This window comes from Polistes canadensis, unplaced genomic scaffold (genome assembly GCF_001313835.1).
Source record: "Polistes canadensis isolate GaletaPanama2010 unplaced genomic scaffold, ASM131383v1 scaffold_59, whole genome shotgun sequence".
NCBI classification, from domain to species: Eukaryota; Metazoa; Arthropoda; class Insecta; order Hymenoptera; family Vespidae; genus Polistes; species Polistes canadensis.
In genome coordinates, this window is record NW_014569606.1 from 507830 (window position 1) to 531131 (window position 23302).

At 35.2% G+C, this 23302-nt stretch overlaps 3 protein-coding genes across 11 annotated transcripts in view; 2 read left to right on the forward strand and 1 right to left on the reverse strand.

The window, feature by feature from the left end:
- Positions 1-2692: 2692 nt before the first annotated feature.
- LOC106785947 (probable dolichyl pyrophosphate Glc1Man9GlcNAc2 alpha-1,3-glucosyltransferase) lies at positions 2693-5403 on the reverse strand. Of its 3 annotated transcripts, none has more exons than XM_014746817.1 (8): positions 5193-5403; positions 4964-5110; positions 4588-4860; positions 4345-4513; positions 4072-4281; positions 3743-3982; positions 3500-3645; positions 2693-3420 (listed from the first exon to the last, which is right to left on the reverse strand). In XM_014746817.1, the coding sequence occupies exons 3-8, from the start codon at positions 4689-4691 to the stop codon at positions 3018-3020; spliced, it is 1272 nt and encodes a 423-aa protein (XP_014602303.1). In that variant the 5' UTR covers positions 4692-4860; positions 4964-5110; positions 5193-5403; the 3' UTR covers positions 2693-3017. The 3 variants fall into 3 exon arrangements, with proteins under 3 accessions (XP_014602303.1, XP_014602302.1, XP_014602304.1); XM_014746816.1 differs by having other exon boundaries at positions 4960-5110; positions 5193-5400; XM_014746818.1 differs by lacking the exon at positions 5193-5403 and having other exon boundaries at positions 4956-5110.
- Positions 5404-5511: 108 nt separating this feature from the next.
- LOC106785948 (dnaJ homolog subfamily A member 4) lies at positions 5512-10963 on the forward strand. Of its 4 annotated transcripts, none has more exons than XM_014746820.1 (5): positions 5512-5671; positions 7566-7762; positions 7895-8192; positions 8275-8614; positions 8711-10963. In XM_014746820.1, the coding sequence occupies exons 2-5, from the start codon at positions 7631-7633 to the stop codon at positions 9138-9140; spliced, it is 1200 nt and encodes a 399-aa protein (XP_014602306.1). In that variant the 5' UTR covers positions 5512-5671; positions 7566-7630; the 3' UTR covers positions 9141-10963. The 4 variants fall into 4 exon arrangements, with proteins under 4 accessions (XP_014602306.1, XP_014602307.1, XP_014602308.1 ...); XM_014746821.1 differs by having other exon boundaries at positions 5517-5671; positions 7555-7762; XM_014746822.1 differs by having other exon boundaries at positions 5517-5671; positions 7569-7762.
- Positions 10964-13063: 2100 nt separating this feature from the next.
- The window catches only part of LOC106785915 (nuclear receptor coactivator 6-like), a 237998-nt gene continuing 227759 nt past the window's right edge, over positions 13064-23302 (forward strand). For all 4 annotated transcript variants that reach the window (XM_014746742.1, XM_014746743.1, XM_014746744.1 and 1 more), the window contains exon 1: positions 13064-15952. In XM_014746742.1, coding sequence (XP_014602228.1) covers positions 14433-15952 — 1520 coding nt within the window. In that variant the 5' untranslated portion in view covers positions 13064-14432. The remainder of the gene's footprint in view (positions 15953-23302) is intronic.

Below are 23302 nucleotides of genomic sequence, written 5' to 3' on the forward strand. Positions count from 1 at the left end.
GTCACTTCACTGATGCACTTCACTGACTCTACTTCGCGAACAGTCTGTACGACTGTTTTAAAATGAAAATATAACTTTATACGAACAAACTCTAATGCAATTAACTGCATTGCTCACAGTTAATTGAATATATAAACTTCAAAAATAACGCGAACGCGAACACGAACGCGAAACGCGAAACGCGACCGAATTTAAAGTAACGAACGAGCGTGCTTCTAATCCGTGATTTTAATTATATTAAAAACGAACAAACACTCCCGTTACATTGCTTCGCGCACGAATTGCAATGATGTTCTGAAAAAGAAAAAGAAAAAGAAAAAGAAAAAGAGCGATTAATATCTTCGTCGTTTTAGGAAACCATTGAAATTATTCTCGAAATGTTTGATAGAAAAATATACTTACTTCTAATCTTCATTGATGAATGCCCGATGGGTCTCCTACCCTTAAGATGACGATGCCGTAGACGTTGTTTCGAACGAAAACGAGAAACTTACGAGTTTCTTATCGCGACCACGGCGGCACTGACTCTACTCTTTTTCAACTGCATTGCACGCAGTTCAAATATCAAACACTAACACATGCTTACCCTTCTGAAAAAAGAGAAAAGTAAAAGACGATTAGAATCATTGTTATTGTTTAAAAATTACAAGTAATTATTAAAGAAATGTTTAATATAAAAATGAATTTACCTTTTATCTTCAGTGATGAATGCCTGACGGGTCTCCTACCCTTAGGATGACGATGGCACACGKATAAACCGAATAAAAGAAACTTTTGGAGTTTCTTTACCCGAAAAAACGAAACTTTTTACATACGGCGAACAACACTGACTCTAATTTCCGATTTTTCTTTAACGATGCAAACCCTCGAGTACCTCATTGCCAACGCGCCCGATTGCAATGATGTTCTGAAACAGAAAATAAAAAGGAACGATTAGTATAAGAGTCGAAATAAAAAGACCATTGCAAATTTATCATAGAAAATGTTTGATAGAAAATTCTACTTACATGTAGTCTTCAGTGATGAATGCCTGATGGGTCTCCTACCCTTAAGATGACGATGACCAGTAGACGATAACGAAAATAAAAAACTATAAGAAAGATATTTATCGCGACCACGAACGCGAACGCGGCCGAGACGTGCTTACGGACCGCACTGCACATCAAAAACGACTGAAAGAATGCATATGATTAGTATTCCTTTAAAATAAATCGAGTATTTTAATGTGGAATAAAATATGAAGGTAGTATTAAAGGGAAAACAATGAAATGAATTGTAATATGATATTAATTAGGAAATGAAAGAAACTAATTACAATTATAATGTTTATGGTAAGCGGTCTTTGGCTGGATTTTACTTGCAATGGAATGTATATCATATAAAATATGTTAAACATTATACTGAAGGTAAAATACCATTGCCCGGGTCTAACCACGAGGAGGTAACCGCTTCCGAAGACCCAAATTTTAACGAATATGAATTAAATTTTATTCGCCAGTAACACGCATCGATACTTACATGTTAAAGTACTAACAAAGAACTGATTAAAAAACAATGTAAGTAATCGAAACATTAAATGTTTACGATTCGGCTCAGTAACGAAACAATATTTAAAATAGTCATCTAGAAAACATAAAAATTAAAAACATATCAAAATTATTTTCTATTCAAAGCACGTTATAGATATGTAGTATTTAAACCAATGTATATGTGCTGAAACAATTTGAAATATAAGTGGAATGTATTAGAATATTAAAATAATTGTTAACTAATCGAAGGAAATGTATATTGTAATTTAAAAATATGGATGTACCTTTTGATGTACCTTCCTCTTCAAAATCTTCTGTTAGACTGAGACGTTGTCACATAAACAAGTTTTTTCTATCGAAAGTTGTTTATATGGCTTTCTGAAAGTTGCGCATGTGTGTATAACGAACATTTTAATTGTATTAAATAAAAATTAAGATTATAACGTTCTGATTTTACATTTTTTTTTATTTTTACGTAATTGTTACAATAAATGTAAATTTGTTTTAACGTTCCTGTGCAGTGGTGACTTCGGAGAGGGAAATTTTCATCGAAAAGAATATCACGTCGAAATCAATTAATATTTAAAGTATGCTAATAAGTATGTAATGCTTATACTAGTACATATATGTTTAAACAATCTGAAATATAAAGAGGGTGTATTAAAATATTAAAATAATTGTTAATTATTTGATAGAAATGTCTATTGTTGTTTAATTGTTCGAAATATATGATCTACGAACCATCCTCTTCGAAATCTATCGTTGAAATGAACCTTTGTCTTCTATGTAATTACTTTTATTGAAAGTTGTTTATATTACTTTCTGAACGTTGCGCATGTGTAAAAAAGGAATAATTCATCTAATCGATTAAATTTATGATTACAACAATCTGATTTTAACATTTTTTGTTTTTATGTAATTGTTTAAACTAATGTACATTTGTTTTAACGTTCTTTTGCAGTGGTGACTTTGAGGATAAAAATTTTTGTCGAATAGAATATCAGATCGAAATTATTTAATGTTCAAAGTATGTTAATAGGTATTTAATGTTTATACAAATGTACTTTGCATTATTTTTCTTTAATTGGTATTCAATTGATTCTTATATTAGAAAGTATTTAAATAATAATAAAACCAAGAGTGACCAATTGTTAGACATGAAATAGTTGGGTATTTCCTATATTTTTACAGGTATACCAATATATACAATTTTAATGTACGTATTCTTTCTGTACATTATTTTTGTATTTGGTTAATTCACTTAAATAAAGTTTTTAAGTTAAACTCATTAACTAATTATTATTAGTTTCATAAAACTAAATTAGTTATTAGTTTCATAAAAAAATCAGTTAAAATTCTTAAAGGATTGGAAAGAGGTATATAATTATATAAAATTTTATACCAAAAAAATATATAGTGAAATATTACTTTCATTCAATTCTTTATAACAATTTTTGTTTATATATTCTTTCTTCGTTATTTTTTCTTTTATTCTTTTTTAGTTCTTCTTTTCTTGTTATTTTCATGTACATATATAAAATAGTAATAGTAAAAAAGCCAAGAATAAATGATACCTATCGCGCAGTAAATTGATATAAGAGCTAAGGGTAGGAACGGTAGATTATCACCAAAAAAGAATTTGTGTAGTATTGACTCATAAGCAGCAACCAGAGGAAGTAAGCTTACATAGAGAAATTCGTGTAAATATAAGAGAGATTTTTTAAATAAATATCGTAATATTAAGTTAATCGAAAGTATATGTAATAACAATAATAAAATGTTCAAAGGGGTTAAATTGTTCGGGTAAAGCAGAGGTAAAAGTGAAGTGTGTCCAGCACTACTTAGTATTATGTAAATGCGAGCATCATTACTATCCACTGCGGCAAGAACACTGAAAAAGAAATATTAGCTTTTAGTTGCATACTTTAATTTGTATAATTACTGTAAAAGTAATATTATATTTTGTTTACCATAAAGGTATAATTGCAGTCAAGATAGCTTTTTCATGTACGTGCCAACCAAATATGAAAGACGTTAAAGCACAAAGGACCAAGCATCTAACAAAATTTGTTGGAGTAACTGCACCTTTTCTGCATAGTAAGATGTATAAGGCAGGCTGAACAAATTTAATATAAATATATTTCATTATTGAACAAACTTTCACTTTGAATTATGAATATTTGATTTTGTAAGAATATTAAATCTGAACTTACAAGCATTCCTACAAAAGTGAGCATAAATGTAATAATAGGTTTAGGAGAAGGTAAAACGAGAAATATTTCTTCTTGTACTAAACCTCCAGTCATTACAGCAGATTTAATTATTTTTATCCATCCTAAATATTTCCAAATAACAGATAGTATCTTATCTACGGTAACATATAGAGCCCATCCATTTGCTGCCCAATATGCATGGACTAAACCTCTTTTAAAAGGGAACAGTCGAGAAATAATCTATATAACATATTAATTTAGAACAATATCAAATAAATTTGTTATATGTACATCTAACAACATAAAAAACAAATATTTCACATTCTTACTTGTGGTAATTGATATATAAATGGTCCAAATGTCAGTGTTAATATAGTGGTAACTATTGCTGTTAATATAAAAATCCTTTTAATAAACTGACCATTTTTCATACAATATGATTTCAGTAACCAAACTATAAACGCTGGTGCTACATATAAATAAATATGTTTAAGATTTAATAGTATAGCAAAACAAGCGGCTCCTTGTAATATAGATGCCTGCAAGTATTTTTTATTATTAATACATAGTCTAACATTGACATAATATCATTTATAATGTACCTGATTCCATATTCTTGAAACATTAGCAATGGACAACAATAAAAAGCCTAATAGAAATCCATTATATTGAAAATGTATATGGTCCACGATCAGTAATCCTATATTGCATAACGACAGAAATATAAAAACGCAGTAACTGTTATAAGATTTATAAAATACTTCGCCTAATCTATAACAATATTATATCATTTATAACTTATGTTTTAATTAGTTATTTTTAGTTTCAATATATAGTATACGTACTCTCTTATACCATATGCAAACATAAGATCACTAACTATAACTGTAGTTCTTTGGAAGTAAATTGTAGTAGGCGAAGCATAGTTAAAATTATCAACTTTGAGCATTTCTTCGTCAAATAAACGAGCCACTTGACTAAGGGTGTATTCAAACCATGCAAAAAGTGGTGGATAGTCTAATGTCCATTGAGATTTGGCATTAATATACCATTCTTTAATAGGTAAACTATACGTTATAGCTAACCAATTACGGTGTACTTCAAAATCTGTGGAATAACTGAAAATGAGAGTTTACGATAAAGTAGATATACATTGACAATATTATATAAACAAATCAATTAAATACTTATAACCTAACTTGAACAAAACTACCTACTAACAAGGAATTAACAACGCCTTAATGCATGATATTACAGCAAATGTACGTAAAAGTGTTTTATCCATATTCCATTTTCTATTATATTGTTCTTTTTTATCCACTTCTTCTGGATTAGAAGTACTGTCAATTTTAGTACCAGCCATTATATCTGTGAATATCATTATTTTGTATTTTTAACGATAAGGAAACAATACCAGTAAATATACATATATTAAGTTTATAATACATACCACAAAAATTAAATGATAGTGAATGTTATACATAAGTCAGTATTCCCAAATAATTAGAATCTAGAAAATATTACTGCAAATGCACTGCTTTTTAAATATAAAAACTAATAAATGCATATAATAAATAAAAAAATTAATTATAATATCAAACACACACAACTTTGGAACATAAACCTATTAAATCGATCGAATAGTTCCTTTTAAAACTACGTTATTGATAGAGAAAATAAAATCGCATAAATAGTTCTGTAAAAGACCGCTAGATTGTTAGTAGCGTTTGTGATATTGTTAAACGACGTTGATTGGCTCTCGACTAGCGACGTTCATTACTCTTCTAGGAAGTTTCGAGAACGGTTCCGAACAGTGATATTGGTGGGAGAGCTACGCGTTACAACAGTTTCTTTAAATCTATTGCACGGTCGGAGAGGACGTGTTTCACTGCGGTTATACTTCCTTTAGCGACTTTTCTGCTTATACAGGTAAGAAAAAAATCAAACAATACATCCGATTAGTTTGTCACATATTTTGTACAAAAACTAATGTTCACGTACAAACTCACGCGATCGATTGGGATATACTTATTTTTTTTTTCTACGGAAGGAACAAATTTTTTGTAAAAAGGATATAAAACGGATCTCTAAAGGTCGGTATTTTCCTTTGTCAATACACACATACATAATTTTTTCGCTTTGCAAAATTGCTTCGTAATGGTTCTCGAACTTGTACTACGGGGAAGAGAGAAAGAGATAGATAGATAGACTGATAGATGAATAGAATATAGAAAAGCATGATTGATTGTACGAGTATCATGTGATAAATTATTTATTTTTTTCCTTTTTTAAATATAACATATATAAGTTGTTAAAACGTATGAAAATATTCATCATTTTTAAAATATTAAACTCGATAAAATTTCAATGGTCGAGCGTGCCTTTAGCGCCCTAAGAGTTCGTCGAAAAATGGTGGATTTTCCTTGCGAGAGAGTCTTCTCTCTCTACGTCAAATCAAGTATCGAACGAATTTACGAATCGTCGGTACAGTTCGTGCATATGACTGATCGCATGCGCGCTTGCGTGTATAATCGTAGGAATCGTTATTTTACTCGGATGATATTAAATGGCTTTTAGTAAATTTGAAATCGAATGATTAAACGTTAAATTCATATGAATTTTTTTTTGTATTCCTTTACTTATCTATTGGGATATAACTTATGAGACTTTTGTGTTTTTTTGTCTGTCTTTCTCTCTCACTCTCTCACTCTCCTATTTCACTCGCTCTTTCAGTCTTTCGGAACGAAGCGCTGCTTCCTTCACGTCGTTCGTTCGTTGCTCTATGAAACGTTTGTGCAAAAGGAAGGATCTAGAAAACGTAAAGTCATATTTATGTACTATTATTTATATTTGAAAAATTGGATTATTTATTATCCCGCATTTTTCTGATCGGAAGCATCTTAAAATTTCTTTCTCTGCGTTATTTTATTATTTTATATCGCGTTAGTCTTCCTCGGTCGCCATTTTGAAATCAGATCTGTTGGATTGTCCACATGGACGGCATGTAGTTGCTAGATATTTCTATTGGCAGTAAGAGAATCATACGTTACAAGTGATATTTATTTTATTTTATTCTATCTTTTCTTACTTATACCTTTATTATCTACGACGACACTGTGTTCGTTGCAGATACGTCTGACGTGTCATCCTCTCATTAAACTACGCCAACTTATTGTGCTGTTTCACTTTTTTTTTTTAGTTTTTCCCTTTCTTTCTACTTTATCGGATTACGAAGCCTAGAAATTACGCCAACAGCTTAAATATATTTCCTTCATTATAGATCTCGAAAAAAGTTATTAACTTTGAATTACTTTGTTAGTCGACAGAGAGATCTAATGTATTCATTTTCGTTTATTCTAATGTCTTCATATTTTCAAATTCTAATTTAGTAGGAACTGTAAGGTTAGAATTCGGAAACCTGTTTGATTACTTTTTACCATTGTTTTTCAAGATGATACCAAGTGTTTATTAAGGATTTCCTTGACTGCTTGTTTAATGTGATTGCTATTTATTTATTGTACAAGTTTATGAAATTTTAAGCTCAAGGTCATCATTTTTAAATTCTTACCCATCTCTCTGATGCAATACATATTAATGTTTCATAATAGTTATACCGACTTTTGATTAGATCACATTATTAATTCCTTGAATCTATTTGTTATGCAAATCAGCTTGTAAAGTTTTGATACAAATGAATAATTCAATTCAACTTAACAATGATTAGTAAATAGATTTCTAAATACGGGTATATTAATATATTATACTAATAATTAAATAATGTAATGTATGTAATTCATTGTAATATTATTTAGTTGTTTTCTAGCAGGAACAGTTGTGTAATACTTCGCATTTATTGGTATCTATATCGAAGAACATTATCCAGACAAAATGGTGAAAGAAACTACCTTTTATGATGTCTTGGGCGTTAAGCCTGATTGTTCTCCGGAGGATTTAAAGAAGGCATACAGAAAACTTGCACTCAAATATCATCCGGATAAAAATCCTAATGAAGGAGAAAGGGTTATTATCTATTTCTTTTTACTTTTTTTAACCGTTATGCGAATAGTAACTTAAATTTTAGTAAATTTTCATAGAATATATAATAATAACAATATGTGTAGTTAAAATTAGTAACTTTTAATCATATTTCAGTTTAAGCAAATTTCCCAAGCCTATGAAGTATTATCAAATCCCGAGAAGAAACGCATTTATGATCAAGGTGGCGAGCAAGCTTTAAAAGAAGGTGGAATGGGAGGAAATGGTTTCTCTTCTCCAATGGATATCTTTGATATGTTCTTTGGTGGAGCTTTTGGCGGGGGACGTGGTAGAAGGAGAGAACGAAAAGGACAGGATGTTATACATCAGCTCTCTGTATCATTGGAAGAACTTTATAATGGGACTGTTCGTAAACTAGCATTACAAAAAAATGTTATTTGTGATAAATGCGAAGGTAAATATTTATCGATAAATTGCCATATTATATTTATTTTATTAATTTTATCTTTTCTAACATTAATCTATTTTGTATGTAGGTATTGGTGGTAAAAAAGGTTCTGTAGAACAGTGCACATCATGCCATGGAAGTGGCATGCAGGTCCAGATACAACAATTAGGGCCAGGGATGTTACAACACATGCAAACGATGTGTTCTGAATGTAAAGGTCAGGGTGAACGCATCAATCCGCGTGATCGTTGTAAGCAATGTATGGGAAGGAAGACTGTGAGAGACAGGAAAATTTTAGAGGTACACGTTGATCCAGGTATGATGGACGGACAAAAAATAGTTTTTAATGGTGAAGGAGATCAAGAGCCTGAGCTGGAAGCAGGCGATATTGTTATTCTCTTAGAAGAAAAAGAACACGATGTATTCAAGTAAGGACATTATTAACTGTTATTTTCACTTTAATTTTTGTCGTGTATTTTTCGATGATTCGGTATTAATTAGTGTTATCTTTTTTGTAATTTTAGACGGTCACGACACGACTTAATAATGCGAATGCATTTAGAATTGGTGGAAGCACTTTGTGGTTTTCAGAAAGTTATTCGTACTTTGGATGGTAGAGATTTGGTTATCACTATGCTTCCCGGTATGGTCACGAAGCACGGTGATGTTAAGTGTATTCTAAACGAGGGTATGCCAATTCACAAGGATCCATTCACGCATGGCAAACTTATCATTCAGTTTATCGTCAATTTCCCGAAATCTATCAATCCTACTATTATTCCGACTCTCGAGCAATGTTTACCGGCGAGGGAAGAAGTTTTAATTCCGGATGGTGCCGAGGATGTTATACTTACCGATTTAGACCCTGAAACTGAGCACAGGCGGAGAGACCAACGACCAGCTTATGAGGAAGATCAAGGAGGTCCATCGCGGGTCCAATGTGCCACGCACTAAGCTTAGTTACGCAGATCTTAATAAACATGGCCACTTTCTCATTTCAAACTTTTGTCCCATTCGTTCGATTCTGAGTCATACATAAATAAAAATGGAAAGAAAAAACGACGGGTATTAAAAAATAAGAGTATCCTTCGACCGCAGTGAAAAACCCCAAAAAATTAAATAAAAAGGAAAATCAAAAATGAACAAAAAACGACTTGAGTATATTTGAATACGCGTACGGCCCTGTAACAGAAAAAAATTTCTAAAACAACACAAATCATGGACTGATGTGAGAGCGTGTCATCGAGGTACATTCAATGTTTTACTTATCCGTCATCCCGTAAATATCAAAGCATTGTACATTTTGGAAGACAATGCCAACTTGAATCTGGTAGTAAATGCTTACTGTAGGTAATCGCTAATGAAGTATACTTATCACTAAATGGAACGATAAAAGAAAGTAAACAATAATGTGTGATTCAACATAACATCTAACTTCATAGCAATTTTCGAATCGGTTTTTTTTCTGCAATCGGACTTGATGATTCTCATTAAGTAAGCGGTGGTAAACGTAATTATCTTGTTAAGACCGCATGTCGATGATATATATATATATAAATGATTTGTCTTAAAATATGTAAAATCCGTTTATTGTCATTAATTTAGTTCAATATTAATGGGTTTTATCTATTTGTAATTATCTCTGTCTCGATATAAAATAATAAAGTGTCGTCATAGTAAAGTTTATCGCTAGATGCGATAACATTGAAAATGTGGCATTAGGAATCCGAAAGCAGCTTATAATATTAATAATAATAATAATAATAATAATAATAATATTAATATTAATATTAATTATAATAATAATAATAATAATGGACATTATTCCATATAAATAGTATTTCAATTCATGCGCCTCCGAGAAAACTCGTGATCTAAGAAGAATAAAAGTTGCGAAGAAGAAAAAATGTGAAAGAAAAAAAAAGGAAAGAAAGAGAAAGAAATGAGAGCGAGAGAAAGACAGCAATGAATTACGTTCCTCTGTATGTATGGACAATTGCGCGTGCGTAAAACTTTGATTTGTGTAATATCATGACATCGTTTCTTATATCGTATGTTTATAAGAATAATCAACACTTAGGAAGCAGAATACCTGAAGTATTTGTTTTTTCGACGGATATTAAAAAAATACAATTGGTTTTAAAAGGTGAGTCGAGATTTTTGACTCATCGGTGTGTGCGTCGTATGAAACGGTATTATCTAAACCTTTTTCTCGTCTAATCCATAATCAGTATAATTAGAGAGAAAAAAAATGAAGATTAAAATGTGCACGGAGACGTGTCATTTATCTGTGTATGATTTATAAGTGAAAGAACAACGTGTGCGTTTAGTGTCGCTGATTTTAGTATGAAGATAGATCGAGTTGCAGATAATGAATTTCTTTTTTAGTTTTATTTGTTCGATAATTATGTCTTTAACATTGACGGTATTGAAGGATAGAAGAAGAAGAAAAAAGAATAAATAAAAAGACATTGGTCGACTATTTTTATTCGATCGCGCATCGACTTTGCTGCGTACTTTACAGTCTTGTCTTTTCCACAATTAGCATAATCGATGAAGGAAGTTAAGAAGAAGTACAGTTTAAATACATTCGCATAATTTAATCATATGCAAAAGTATGTTTATCACTTCACGGTCGTCTACTACAGTAAGCTATAACTATAATGATTTGCAAACGAATAGTCGTATATTTCTTGTAACCTTATTTATTATAGACAAATTGGTGATTAGTCATTTTTTGAAGCATCTGAATAAATTGGACGAAGCATAACGTATAAGTGATAACTTTGTTTGCGTTTGATATACACTCATCACCTAATTCTCCCTAAAAATCTTCGAAACAATTCTAATCAATCGTCTATGTGTATATGTCACCGTTAAATTATATAATTCAGTTAAGTCGTGGTTTTACTCGAAATAACTAAGCGTTTTTGGGAAAGCATATAAAAAGAGTTTTATTATATATTAAAACTAATAGTTTTATAGATAAAAACCTATATATATATGAATTTACAAAAGGCGAGAGAATAGTTGAAGTATGAGATTGAAATTTGATCCATCTTTAAAATCTAATTGTTTTTCTATAACAAGTGATACGTTTTTATTTCATCCTGTACTTTGAAAAACAATGTTTTATTGTATTAATCGTGCTGTTTTATCGGATTTAATTTACGAATTAAATTTCAATTTCATACTTTAACTACTCGCTTCTTAGAAGGCAGAATTACATATTTTAACTACTTAATATATGAATTTATATCAGAATTTAGCTAGTCATTTCACGAATTAACGGTTTTCATAAAGTACCACTAATATATCATATACATACACGCATATATATACGAGAGGTCGAATTTTATAGTAGTTTTTGATTACACAAGAATAATAATATTAGTCGGGATTATTCGTGGTCGAATTTTAGCGGTACATGTCACGTGGTATTAAGTTGAAAGGTAGTTCGGTTGAGGGGAAGGGGGGGTTCAAGAAGAAGAGCATAGATGGCAGTGCAATCTTGGGTCAACGTTTTTACGATGTATCGTAAGATTGGAGCAAGCGGCCACCAAGAGGCAGCCGCCGAGATGCCGCAAAGGTTTCTGGGTATGCGGAGGGAGCCATATTTTTTCAATATCAGTTACGCGAAAACAGCGTACGCATAGCATCCGCGGAATGGAATCACGATTGTCGTCCTGCTCGGAGAGCGCGTCCCTTGGTGTAAAGTGATAAGGAGGGTGAGTCGACGAGGAACAAGCGTCAAGGACGATTCCATACCGACTGTGATATCTAAATCTATATATATCTATATGTGTATACATATGTATATATAGATATATATATATGTATGTATATGTACAAAAATATATACACAAATGTGTTGATATATACCTATGTTTCGTGAGCGGATCGAAGTAGAAAGAAGAAACATAAAATGGCAACGTAACAACGTGAGAGAAAAGAAGGAGAAGAATATAAAAAAGAGAATAAAAAGAAATAATAAAGTAAGAAGAGAAAGAAGAGGCACGCGATCGAGAAGTAAGATAGAAAGGTAGAGCAAGAGAAGAGGGTAGGAAGGAAAATCGAGGAGTGCTGCTGCGTTGTAGCCGCGCAGGTGTTCTCGAATCCGCGGAAGAAGAGGGTTAGTTAAGTTAACCCGTGGTAGCGCGCTCGCGGTGGTAGTGGTGGTAAAATAGTGGCGGTGGTGGAACCGGGTGGTGTTGGTGGTGGATCGTGTCGGTGGTGGAAGTGAAGGAGGAGAAGAAAGACGTGGAGGAGAAGGAAGAAGAAGAAGAAGAGGAGGAGGAGGAAGAAGAAGAGAAGGAGGAGAAAGAGGAGGAGGTGGTGGTGGTGGTGGTGGTGGTGGTGGTGCTGCCGCTGCTCCGCTGCTGCTGCTGCGACAATGACACAGCGTCATAACACGATGTTCGTCCGGCCGTGCGATTTAACGTAAAACAAACGGCGTTCTGTGGCATCGAGAATTTAATTCCTTCTCTCTCTCTCTCACCGTTCTGCTTACTAGCGAGCGATCAAACGTTCTATGTGAAGTCGCGCGAGGGAATGATCTACGTCGTTTCGTGTATGCTGACGTGGAAGGGATAAGAGAGGAAGAGTGAGAGAGAGAGAGAGAGAGAGAGAGAGTGTGAGTGAGTAAAGAGGAGAAGGAGAAGGAGGAGAAGGAGGATCGGTAGAAGAAGGGCGACAAGGAGCGAGGAAGAAGTAGAAGAAGAAGAAGAGGGGAGAGTCTCCTTTCTCGATGCGGAGAGCGGTTTCTCTCGTTTCCCGTGACAGTGGGCCACGATGACACGAACGAGTGTCGTTCGTTCGTTCGACGAGTAGTAGCAGCAGCAGCAGCGGCAGTAGCAGTAGCAGCAGCAGCAGCAACAACAGCAGCAGTAGCACTAGCAGTAGCAGTAGTAACAGCGACAACAGTAGCAGCAGTAGTAGTATAGTAATAACAGTAATGTGACCAGTTGTGTAAGTGGTCAGCGTGTGTGTGAAACGGTACGATATCGTAAAGCCGGCTTGCAGCGAGTAGTAGTTCGATTAGAAGGATTGCCACGTATAGTTTCTTTGGAAGAGAGTGATTTTAACTTGTATATTTGCATATATATATACACATTATACATACATATATATATATATATATACATATATACACGTAGCAGACGCACGCGTCTGTCAGTACGGAGAGGCGTCCTTCACGATCGAGGTCGCTACGATCGGTCGTGTCGTGTCTGTTCGTTCATTGCCGGTCATCGATATCAAGGCAAGATTGCGCCCTTTCATTCGAGGAGGAAAAGATAGACAAAGTGGAGAGACGATACGCCACACGGCCTTGGAACCAGCCGAGGCGTAGTAGTGTTTTTCTCTCTCTCTCTCGCTATCGCGCGCGTCTTTTCACAGCAGCGTACGCAAGCTCGTTTACCGGCAGAGAGAGACAGAGCGTGCGCGCGTTCTAGCCGGTACAGCGCTAACATCATTTAGCTTACATTAGACGAGATATGGAAATTTTTGTCGTCTTCTATTGTTCTATTTTTATTCGTCTAAAACTATGCGCGAGTGTTATTAATACTTCGGATTTTTGTCAATCGATCGAATAGTTTTGAAATCGTCAATGGATTTCTTATGAATGGGGAGGAGTGCGAAGAGGACAACACGTTTCAAGGTTGATATGATAGAAATAGAAAGATAAAGAGAGAGAGAGAGAGAGAAAGAGATAGAGATAGATAGAAAGGGAAAAGGTTTGGGGCGCGTGTGTGTCGTGCAAGTGCGATTTCGTTGTAACCTCGAAGCTAATCTTAAATCTATCGTCCTGGATATCATCGCGTGGACAGGTAACTCTTCCGCCGAGGATGTCGTGCTACGACGACGGCCGCTCCGATAGTACGAGCAGTAGCAGCAGCAGCAGCAGTAGTAGTAGTAGTTATAGTAGGGGTAGCGGTAACACCGGTACTAGCAGTGGTGGCAGTGGCACTAGTGGTAACAATAGCAAGAACAGTAGCAGCAGAAGCAACAATAAGAAGATTAATAGTAGCGAAGAGAATAGGAGACCCGAAACGTGGAAGGAAAGCAAAGTAGGTAATCTCGTCATTCTTCGTCTGATGCCGGTCGTAAAGGCGTGATCGTTTCTTTTTCGACGGAGGATGCGTCAAAGCGACAGCAACGATAATCTTCTAGTGGTACCTAAACGTAGGCGTGCGCCGTGCGTTCCAGTGATGTCGGGGTTCCTTGTAGCACCGCTGGACCTGGACCATGGCCGGCAAGCCTGAGCAGCAGCCGTCCACGCACCCTGCTCCCCCGAACCACGATCATCATCATCATCAACAGAAACAGCAACAGCAGCAGCAGCAGCTTCAGCTTCAGCAACAGCACCCGCAGTATCAGCATCAGCAGCAACAACAACATCTTCAAAATCCACAGCATCAACAGCAGCAAAACAACGGCGGTGGTGGGAGCGTTCTGGTTTACGTTTCGGGGGAGAACTTTGCTTACGCCACGGCGGTGGGTGGTCAAAATGCCGCCGCCACAGCCGCCGCCACGGCCGTCGCGACGACCACGGCCGGCTATCGGCTATCATCGCCGAGGCATCAGCCGGCGACGGCTTACGTTGCCGGAGGTGTCATTCCGACACATCTCCCGACGGCGGCTTCTTGCTTTCCCGCCAAAACCGCCAACTCGGCTGCAGCCCCCGTCGCCGCCACCACCACCACCACCGTTGCTGCTATCACCACTACCACCACCACCGCTATTACCACCACCACCACCGCCGTTGCCGTTGCCGTTGCCGTTGACCGTACTCGGGCGAATTTGAAAAGGTCTAATGATCATCATGCCGTTTCGATAACAACGACAACCACGTCTGCGATTACAACGACTGCGAATACGGCGACGACGACGACGACGACGACGGTAGTAGCTACGAGCAATACTCGAAGGGATCAGACGAGGTCGTCGAACGACGAAGAGGATGATTACGTCGGTGGTATCGTCTACGGAAGGACTCAAGTTGTCGCTGGTAGAATTCTAGGCAATGAATATTCCCAGAATGCCGGTAGACGAGCTAGCAAGGACGATACGAACTTCAAGATTTATTCCTCCCATCGTTACAACAACGCAGCAAACAGTACCGTTCCCGCTGCTGCCTCTGCTGTCGTTGTTGCAGGTTCTGGTGGTAATGTTGTTAACAGGATGGGTTTACTTGAGAGCAATGAGGCTCGAGTGACGCGTTTTGTGCGACAACAGACAAACGAGGTTGGTGTTGTCGATAGAAGAGACGATAAAGTTAGGCAGCAACAGCAGCAGCAGCAGCAACAACAGGATGGATATGAAGGGCAGACTGGTTCTTCTTTGTCCGGTGACTCGGTGAGGTCAGACATCGGGGAGTCATCGACGTACAGCAGTCTTAGCAGTCCAGAAAGTCAGAGTCAAACGTCTCCGCACGACGGCTCGAACAGCGTGACGATGAATGGTGCGGTAGGAGGTGGTGCTTGTACTAGTGCTAGTAGTGCTTCTTCTGGTGCGGGTGGTGCAAGTGGTGCGTGCGTGCAGCAACAGCAACAACAACAGCAATCGATGCGAACCTCAACGACGAGGCTCGCGGTTGCGAACAACAACAACAACGAGAACGGTGCTAACGCGCAGCACAATGTTGTGCTTACGATGAACGGTAATGCGGTGCTCGCGCAACAACACCAGCAGCAACAGCAGCACTCTGTTACGGTGCCACGTGGATGGAAGAGGATATTCGCAAACGGAGTCATCATTTATATCAGGTCAGTGATTTCTTTATTTTTCGTTTCTTTTTTTATTTCTTTTCCCTTTTGTTCCTTTTCCTTTCCTTTCTTTTATTTTGTCTTGTAGCCCGAGTCTATTACGTAGCCGGTCACGTTGAGTCATCCCAAATCTTTCCTTTCGAATGTTACGAAGGTGAAAGAGGGCTAAAGGGAATCGTCCTTGTTGGAAGTAAAAAGCATGTGTAGTACGGTTGCAGGTCTCCTCGTTCAAAACGGGTTTATCCAGAATCGCTTCAGCCGGCTCTAAAAAAAGGTTTCCTCGAAACATCCCCTTTCCTCTCCTCTTCTTCTTCTTCTTCTTCTTTTTCTTCTTCTTCTTCATCCCTTGTCCCCTTTTCTCGTTTCCCTTTGTAGTCCTTTTCACTGTCGACCTGAAAAACACGAATTTTCTGCGAGTGACGGACGAAGGAGAGCAGTTGTCTCTTTCTCTATCTTTTTCTCCGGCGCCCTTTCCCTTCCCATCAGGGTTAAAAAGAACGAAGGCGTCTTCCTTTCGTATCCTCATTGTACTTTTATAGTTCTTTTTCGAGAAGATCCATTCGAGGGATGTTTTTGACTCTTTCGTGCCGTTTCTACAGCAAAGTTTCCTTTCATCGGGATAGCTCGCACGCTCACCATTTGTCGTGTGAAGGAAGAATCTCTCATCCCTTTACTCTATCTCGTTCTCTTTCTTCTTTCTTAAGAGTTTTTTTCGAATGAACGTGAGTTTCATAAATTAAAATAAGTGAGAGGCGTGAAAAAGGCGTAGGTGGCGGAGGAGAAGGAGAAGGTGGAGGAGGAGAAGGAGGAGGGACGAACTTTCGGCTGACGATGAATAACGTTTGCTAAACCTTCAAGTATGTTCGGTGAAGAGAAAGTCGTAGAAAAGTTGACGAGGAGAAAGTTATAGATCGAATTCTTTTACTTGATTTACTCAATATCTAGTTATTCCAATAGAAATCTTTTTATATAGGGTGTAAGAGAAAGAAACGGTTAAATTTCACTAATGGATTCTTTATACGAGAAAAAGAGAAATAGGTTCTATCGACACGGGCTTTCAAATGATTAATGTTTATTTGCTGGGACTATGATACACTCTGTCAACATTTTTTTAACAGAAATTGCCTACTTTTTGTCTGAATACAGATCTCAATTCGTCTTTTCATTGAGTTCCTAATTTACAGCTATTTGTGGTTGCGAGTATGATAATCCATTTGGGGGCGTTAAAAATAAATTCAGCATAATACAAAATTCAGCAGGCATGGTTAGATATTTGAATATAATATAACCAACGTCTAATCAAATAATCATAACAGTAGTACATTGTCATCGTACTCGAAAGTGTTATAACTCAGAAATGAAATATTTCCAGATCTATGGTGGTAAAATATATTTTTCTTGTCATATGAGGAATTTATACTTAAATTTTAGTCACGTATTTTGTCACACTCTGTATAAGTTGCATTCCTTGTTCTTGACGAAGTTGTAGACGAAAAATGATTATTCTTGCTCTATTTCTCTATCTCTTGAAAATCTTTTTCGATGTTGAATGATTTGCTAGAAGGTCTTCGAAGTTTTGTGGAAGAACTACAAACACGTAATACAATTTTGCTAGGATCATGTGGGATCAACCATATGCTGAGAAAGGGTCTTATTCTTTTCCTTTTGTACGAAAGGAACGAGTAGGTAGAGATATATATAATATATCCTTTTTTTTCTTTTGTTTTCCAAAGTTTCACAAAACCGCAAAAGGCCAATGTCTCGTGGTCAACGGTCGTAATCGAGGACCAAACAGTTTGACCTGGCTCGTCTGAAAAGCTCGTTAAAACGATCCTTTCCAGGTTCTTTCTTTCTTTTTCTCTGTTGGAAGTCACGGTTTAAAAGACGTTTAAAGGGCCCTGGCAACAACTCTCCCAATATAGACCAACCCTAGATCCATATGGTCAAGCGAACTATTTTCTCTCTGAATCAACTAAACGTTTTCCCTTTTTTCGTCAGTTTTTCTCTTGTTCTCGTTTTTCTTTTTTTTTTCCTTCGCTTTTTCGTTTATTGTCGTTTTTCTTCTCTCCTTGCACCAAATCTCTGGATATCAACTGCTACTCATTGCCCTTATTGTCAGTTACCCAAATCTATGTTACGCTTGAATTTTCGTCCTTTTGAATATCCTGCTCGAATTTTACAAGACTCCTACTGTTCTTTCCTAGAAACCCATCTTTTATATTTTATTCTCATATATACGAAACAGACCACCTTTGTAAAATCTTCGAAAATAGGGTCTATCGACGTTAACAATACTAAGGATGAGCATTTTTAGTGGTATAAAATGTAAGTTTGTCATTTATTGGAATAGAATTTGAGTTATTTTCATGGCATCAAACAACAATCGATTTGTAACAGAAAACTGTAATTTAAAACTTGTTGACTCAAATTCATTTCTGTAATCATAGTCCAAATTGATGATCTTTCTTTTTTCAGCGATTTCAAGTGCTCAACAGCTAAATTTTTATGCGCTTTATACATGTTATTTTTTCTTAGATTGCTCACGAATAAATAATCTTTTATATAGTTCAGAAATTTTCTAAAGCGATTTAATATTTCATAGATTACCCAGAACAAGTGTGTTAACACACATTACCTCATACTGTAATATAGCGTAGATTATGAAAGTAATTTTGCAAATAATAACAACAAATATTTAATATGAGTATATACTTAGAATTTCAACACGCTTCAGTTTATGTACGGGCATAAAACTAGTTCCTAGGTTTGAGAATTGTGTTGTGATCTCGATCATGTCTCCTATATATATATTCTTTTTGATTTTCTATTATTTAATCAAACTTTTTTTTATTAGTTTCTAAATTTTATTGATTACATTTCATAACTAACCAGAACCAATGGTTAAAAACCAGTACTGTATTGATAAAAATAGTACATATGGTCACCTTATACAAGAGTGAATTTGCTGAAGAACAAATCGGTATTCAAGGAGGAAAAGAAAGGAGGAGTCTTCTTACATGTGAAGGGGCTTGGAATAATCGGCCATTCGAATCTTCGAATTTGGATGTACGCGAAATTTGGTGGTCGTGTGTGGCTTTGGTGCTCTTGTGTCGGCGATTTGTCGTGAGAGATTATCGATCGTCATCGATCCTATCGAAAATGGGGAGGAATATCGAAGTGGCTTATTTCTTTTTTCTTTTTTCCTTCTCTCGTTCCGTCTTTCTCTGTCTTTTGAACAGACTCGTGGACAGGAAGCGTCGGAATGGTCGGAAGGAAGGGAAAGGAATTTGGTCGAACCGCGTTGTTCGTGCGATCATTGATTTACGATGGTACGTCGTAAATACCAAGGGTGATGTACGACCATGACCATACTCCTCCACCTCCCCTATCTCTCATCCCCCCTACCCCGTTGTCCTTTTCCAACTCTTACCACGCGCAGCTTCTTCCTTCTTCCTTCGTCGTCGAACGCCAGCAGCGTTCCTTTCACGGACCTTCTTCCTTGATTTATAATACCTATAGGCTCCTTGTCTCTTCTCTTACATACCTCCCTGCCTTTACGGACTGCGGAGGCTATCAAAGTAATTCCTTCGGATGTCGTTTCAGAATTTCTTCGAATTCCGTTTCCCTCGCACACTATTCTCTTTCTCTCTTTATGTATCAGATTTTTTCTTTCCCGTCCTTTTTCTCTTTTAAACAACAATGATGACGTTTCCAAAGAGACTAACTATTGTATTTGTACTAAACCACGTTGTAATGGCATATCCATTTCTTTTATCTTTTATACCTTTTTTACCTTAAAATAACATTTTATTTACACCCACGACTTTGTCCTTTTATTATGTCTCTTTTATTATTCTTTATTTATATTTCAGGAAATATTCAATATATACTTATTGTATTTTTATTTAATGACCAATTACACATCATTTTGTGTAATTATACGCTTGGCTCGTAATCAAACAATATCGTTTTAAATTGTGTTGTGTTTACAGATAAATATAATATATTAAATATAATAGAAGTTCTTCACGTAAAATAAAATAACATTTATGATAATCTTTCTATAACATGGTATATATAGATATTAATTTTTATAGTATATAAAAAAATATACATTTACATAAATTCATTATATAATATAACTTATATGATTTGTATGAAAGATTCATCATAATTATTCTTATATATAATGAAACACGTAGAACAATATTAAATATTTTATTTTTACAATTTGTAGAAACATATTATTTTAATTTATGATACACATTAAAATTCAATGATATAACAAGTTATACTTAAAAAAATAATAACAATTATCGCACAATATTTAATGTTTAATTTCGACAATTTTTAGAAGCAACACATTACATATAATATATTTTATTTGTTTTGTTATTTATGTTTATCATTAATTAGAATTACAAAGGATTATGAATGAGCGTTTAACGTTTACGAACCAAACTGAATAATCGGAGCGTATTGCATAATGAGATTGCAAATAGATCATGCAATTAAGCATGCGTACGAACGCGTGGAACACAGCGTGCCACGCCGGCGAGCACGTGCGAGCCGTAAGGTTAAAATGCGGGATCGGCTGTAATTTCTAACGAATGAACGAATGAACGAATGAACGAATGAACGAACGAACGAACGAATGAACGAACGAACGAATGAATAAACGAGCGTGCGCAATTCACGCTTGGTTACGTGCTTTCTGTCACTTTCATCGTTTGCCAAGTTCCTCAACGTAAATCTAACGTAATTATTTTTTTTTCCTAAACTTTCACCCCACAAATACCACCCCTCTTTCTTTCCTTATTACTCAATACCGATTTGATCGTAAGACATGTTTAATTAATGTTACGAAAAAGTATGTGGAAAAAAACCAAGACACGAAAAGGAAATCAAATCGGTTGGAATTTTAAGTATGTCGTTTGATCGAAGGTTAGAAAATTATTCAAATGTGCCAGGTGTTTTTTCTATTTTTTTTTCTTCTTCTTCTTCTTCTTCTTTTACGTAGAATTAATTATTAAGTAGTTCTCAAAGTTATTTCTTTTTTTTCTTTCGTTTTTTCGTTTTCCCTCGAGAAGCAGCGGAGGTAGACGACGCTAATGTGTGTGTGTCCGATTTTTATTTTTTCAACTATTATGATAAAACATATTTTCTTTGATGCTTTATTACATGTATTATGTATATGTAGTCTTAATTGATTATTTTATCATCTAATTCATCTCTGCTCGACGGCAGACAAAAAAGTATATAAATCAAAATTATAATTAAAACAAGATTCAAATATGCTAATATATTTGGAATTACTATGAAACATAAAATCTATGTTAAAAATTAATTATTCATATACTCTATTATCTGTACAAAAACACGTTATATATCTTGTCATAAATGAACATTCAACAACCAATTATATTCGGTTAAGATTTACACCAGATATATACCATTATTTCTATTACCAGTCTATTTCTGGTTTTGATAATTAACACAGTATCGGATATAATGATTGTAATGTCTCTTTTTTTCTTTTTTAAACATTTTTCTTTTCTTTTCCTTCTTTATTTTCCTTATAAATGATGAGTAGGGATTGTATTATCTTTTATGACACGACGAGGTAAAATTAAGGTTAGCATAGTTGAAGCCGTGGGTGCTGGTGTTGTCGCGGATGCGGGAGGATGACGAGATAGGAGGAGGAGGAGGGGGGGGGTAGAAGTAGGAGTAGAGGAGGATGAGCATGAGGATGAGGATGATGAGAGGAAGGGAGGAAGGGAGGTAGGTAGAGGGTCAGAGTACAGTAGAATGAGCGATAGTTGCGCAATCCTGCCTCCATCGCTGTCGAGCAGCGATTACGCAAACGTGATAATTAATTGCCAGTGTTCTCTGTTTAATGACTCGTCAAGTCGTTTGCTAAACACGCCAAATCGCCGCGACGTCACGAAAATCGCTATACAGGTGCATCGTTGCATGTCAGTGCTGTTAATTCCACGACGTTGGACGTTGTTACATAATCTAGCGATTTCAAACGCTTTTCGTTATTTTTTCCTCTCACTTCTTTTTTTTACTCTATTCCATTATATTATTGTATTTCATTTTATTTTGATATAGATTTAAAATCGATCCTGGAAAATTTGTACGGATTGTTTAAACGTCATGACTCGTATTGATAATAATACAGTTGCCTTTTTGTCTGTTTTATCTCTCTTTTCTTTTTTATTTTTAAATTAAATGTCTTTCTTTTTTTTTTAATTTACTGAGATGATTTCTCTCTCTCTCTCTCTTTTTCACACTATTTCTTTTTATGACGTCAAGTGAAGCGTACGAACAATAAGTGAAATCCTCTTGTGCCTGTTATGAAAATATGACGTATAGACGTTTGAGAATGTCGATGACGGGTTTGGGATAAATAAGCTTGACCCGAATAATTTTCATATTATTTTTAGGTCGACAGTTCGATTTTTAGGAACGATCGATCGAAAGGAAAATATTTTCTAACGGTAATCGTGCTTATAATTCCCTTATTTCGCAGACCATTCAAGTTAACTGTCTTAATCTATCCTAAGTTGTATATATATATATATGTATACATAGTAACTGTCTAGAGTTTAGGTTAGCGTAACGGTTAGAGTTGTCGCTGCCGCTTACGAAACCGGATGGATTCAGGTACTGATCCAGCTTTGTATCCTCTAAGGAGGGATGCTTGTTGGTATGCGTATATATTATCATTTCTATAGGGATTCCATTCTAATTTGACCAGGTGGTCGGACTTTTTTCTTTTCAGGCTCATCGTGATTTCTAAAGGGATCTTTCTTGAGGTTTACAATGTGTATCGTCTACTTAATTAAAATATGAAAGTTACAAACCTTCAATGATCTGAAATTAAATACATTAATTGTAAGTTAGAAGATTTTCTATTATTGATATTTTATTTTTGTGCTTGTTATTTTATAATATTTTTCTTATTTAACAGTTAATTCATTTTAGTTAGTTTATAAGGTTCAATTTGGAGCTACGACCTGTTAATCATTTGTTAAAATACTGACCATAAAATTATGGGAATCGTATCGTTTTGTCATTTTGAATAAATTTATACATAAATTGTATCGTGTTCTTTTGACAATTAGATTTAAAATATAAGATTAATAAAATACTATAAATAAAATGGACATATATATAAGAAAGATAAAAAATGCCCAATGATGATGATGATAATAATATCAAATGTGATATTTGATGTTTCGATATTAAGCCAGCCAGAGTCAATCTAGCAGAAGGGACACACAAACTGTGGTACATTTAGTTACCAACGAGAAATTGTCTCGGGAAGGTCTGAGTAAAGGTCGG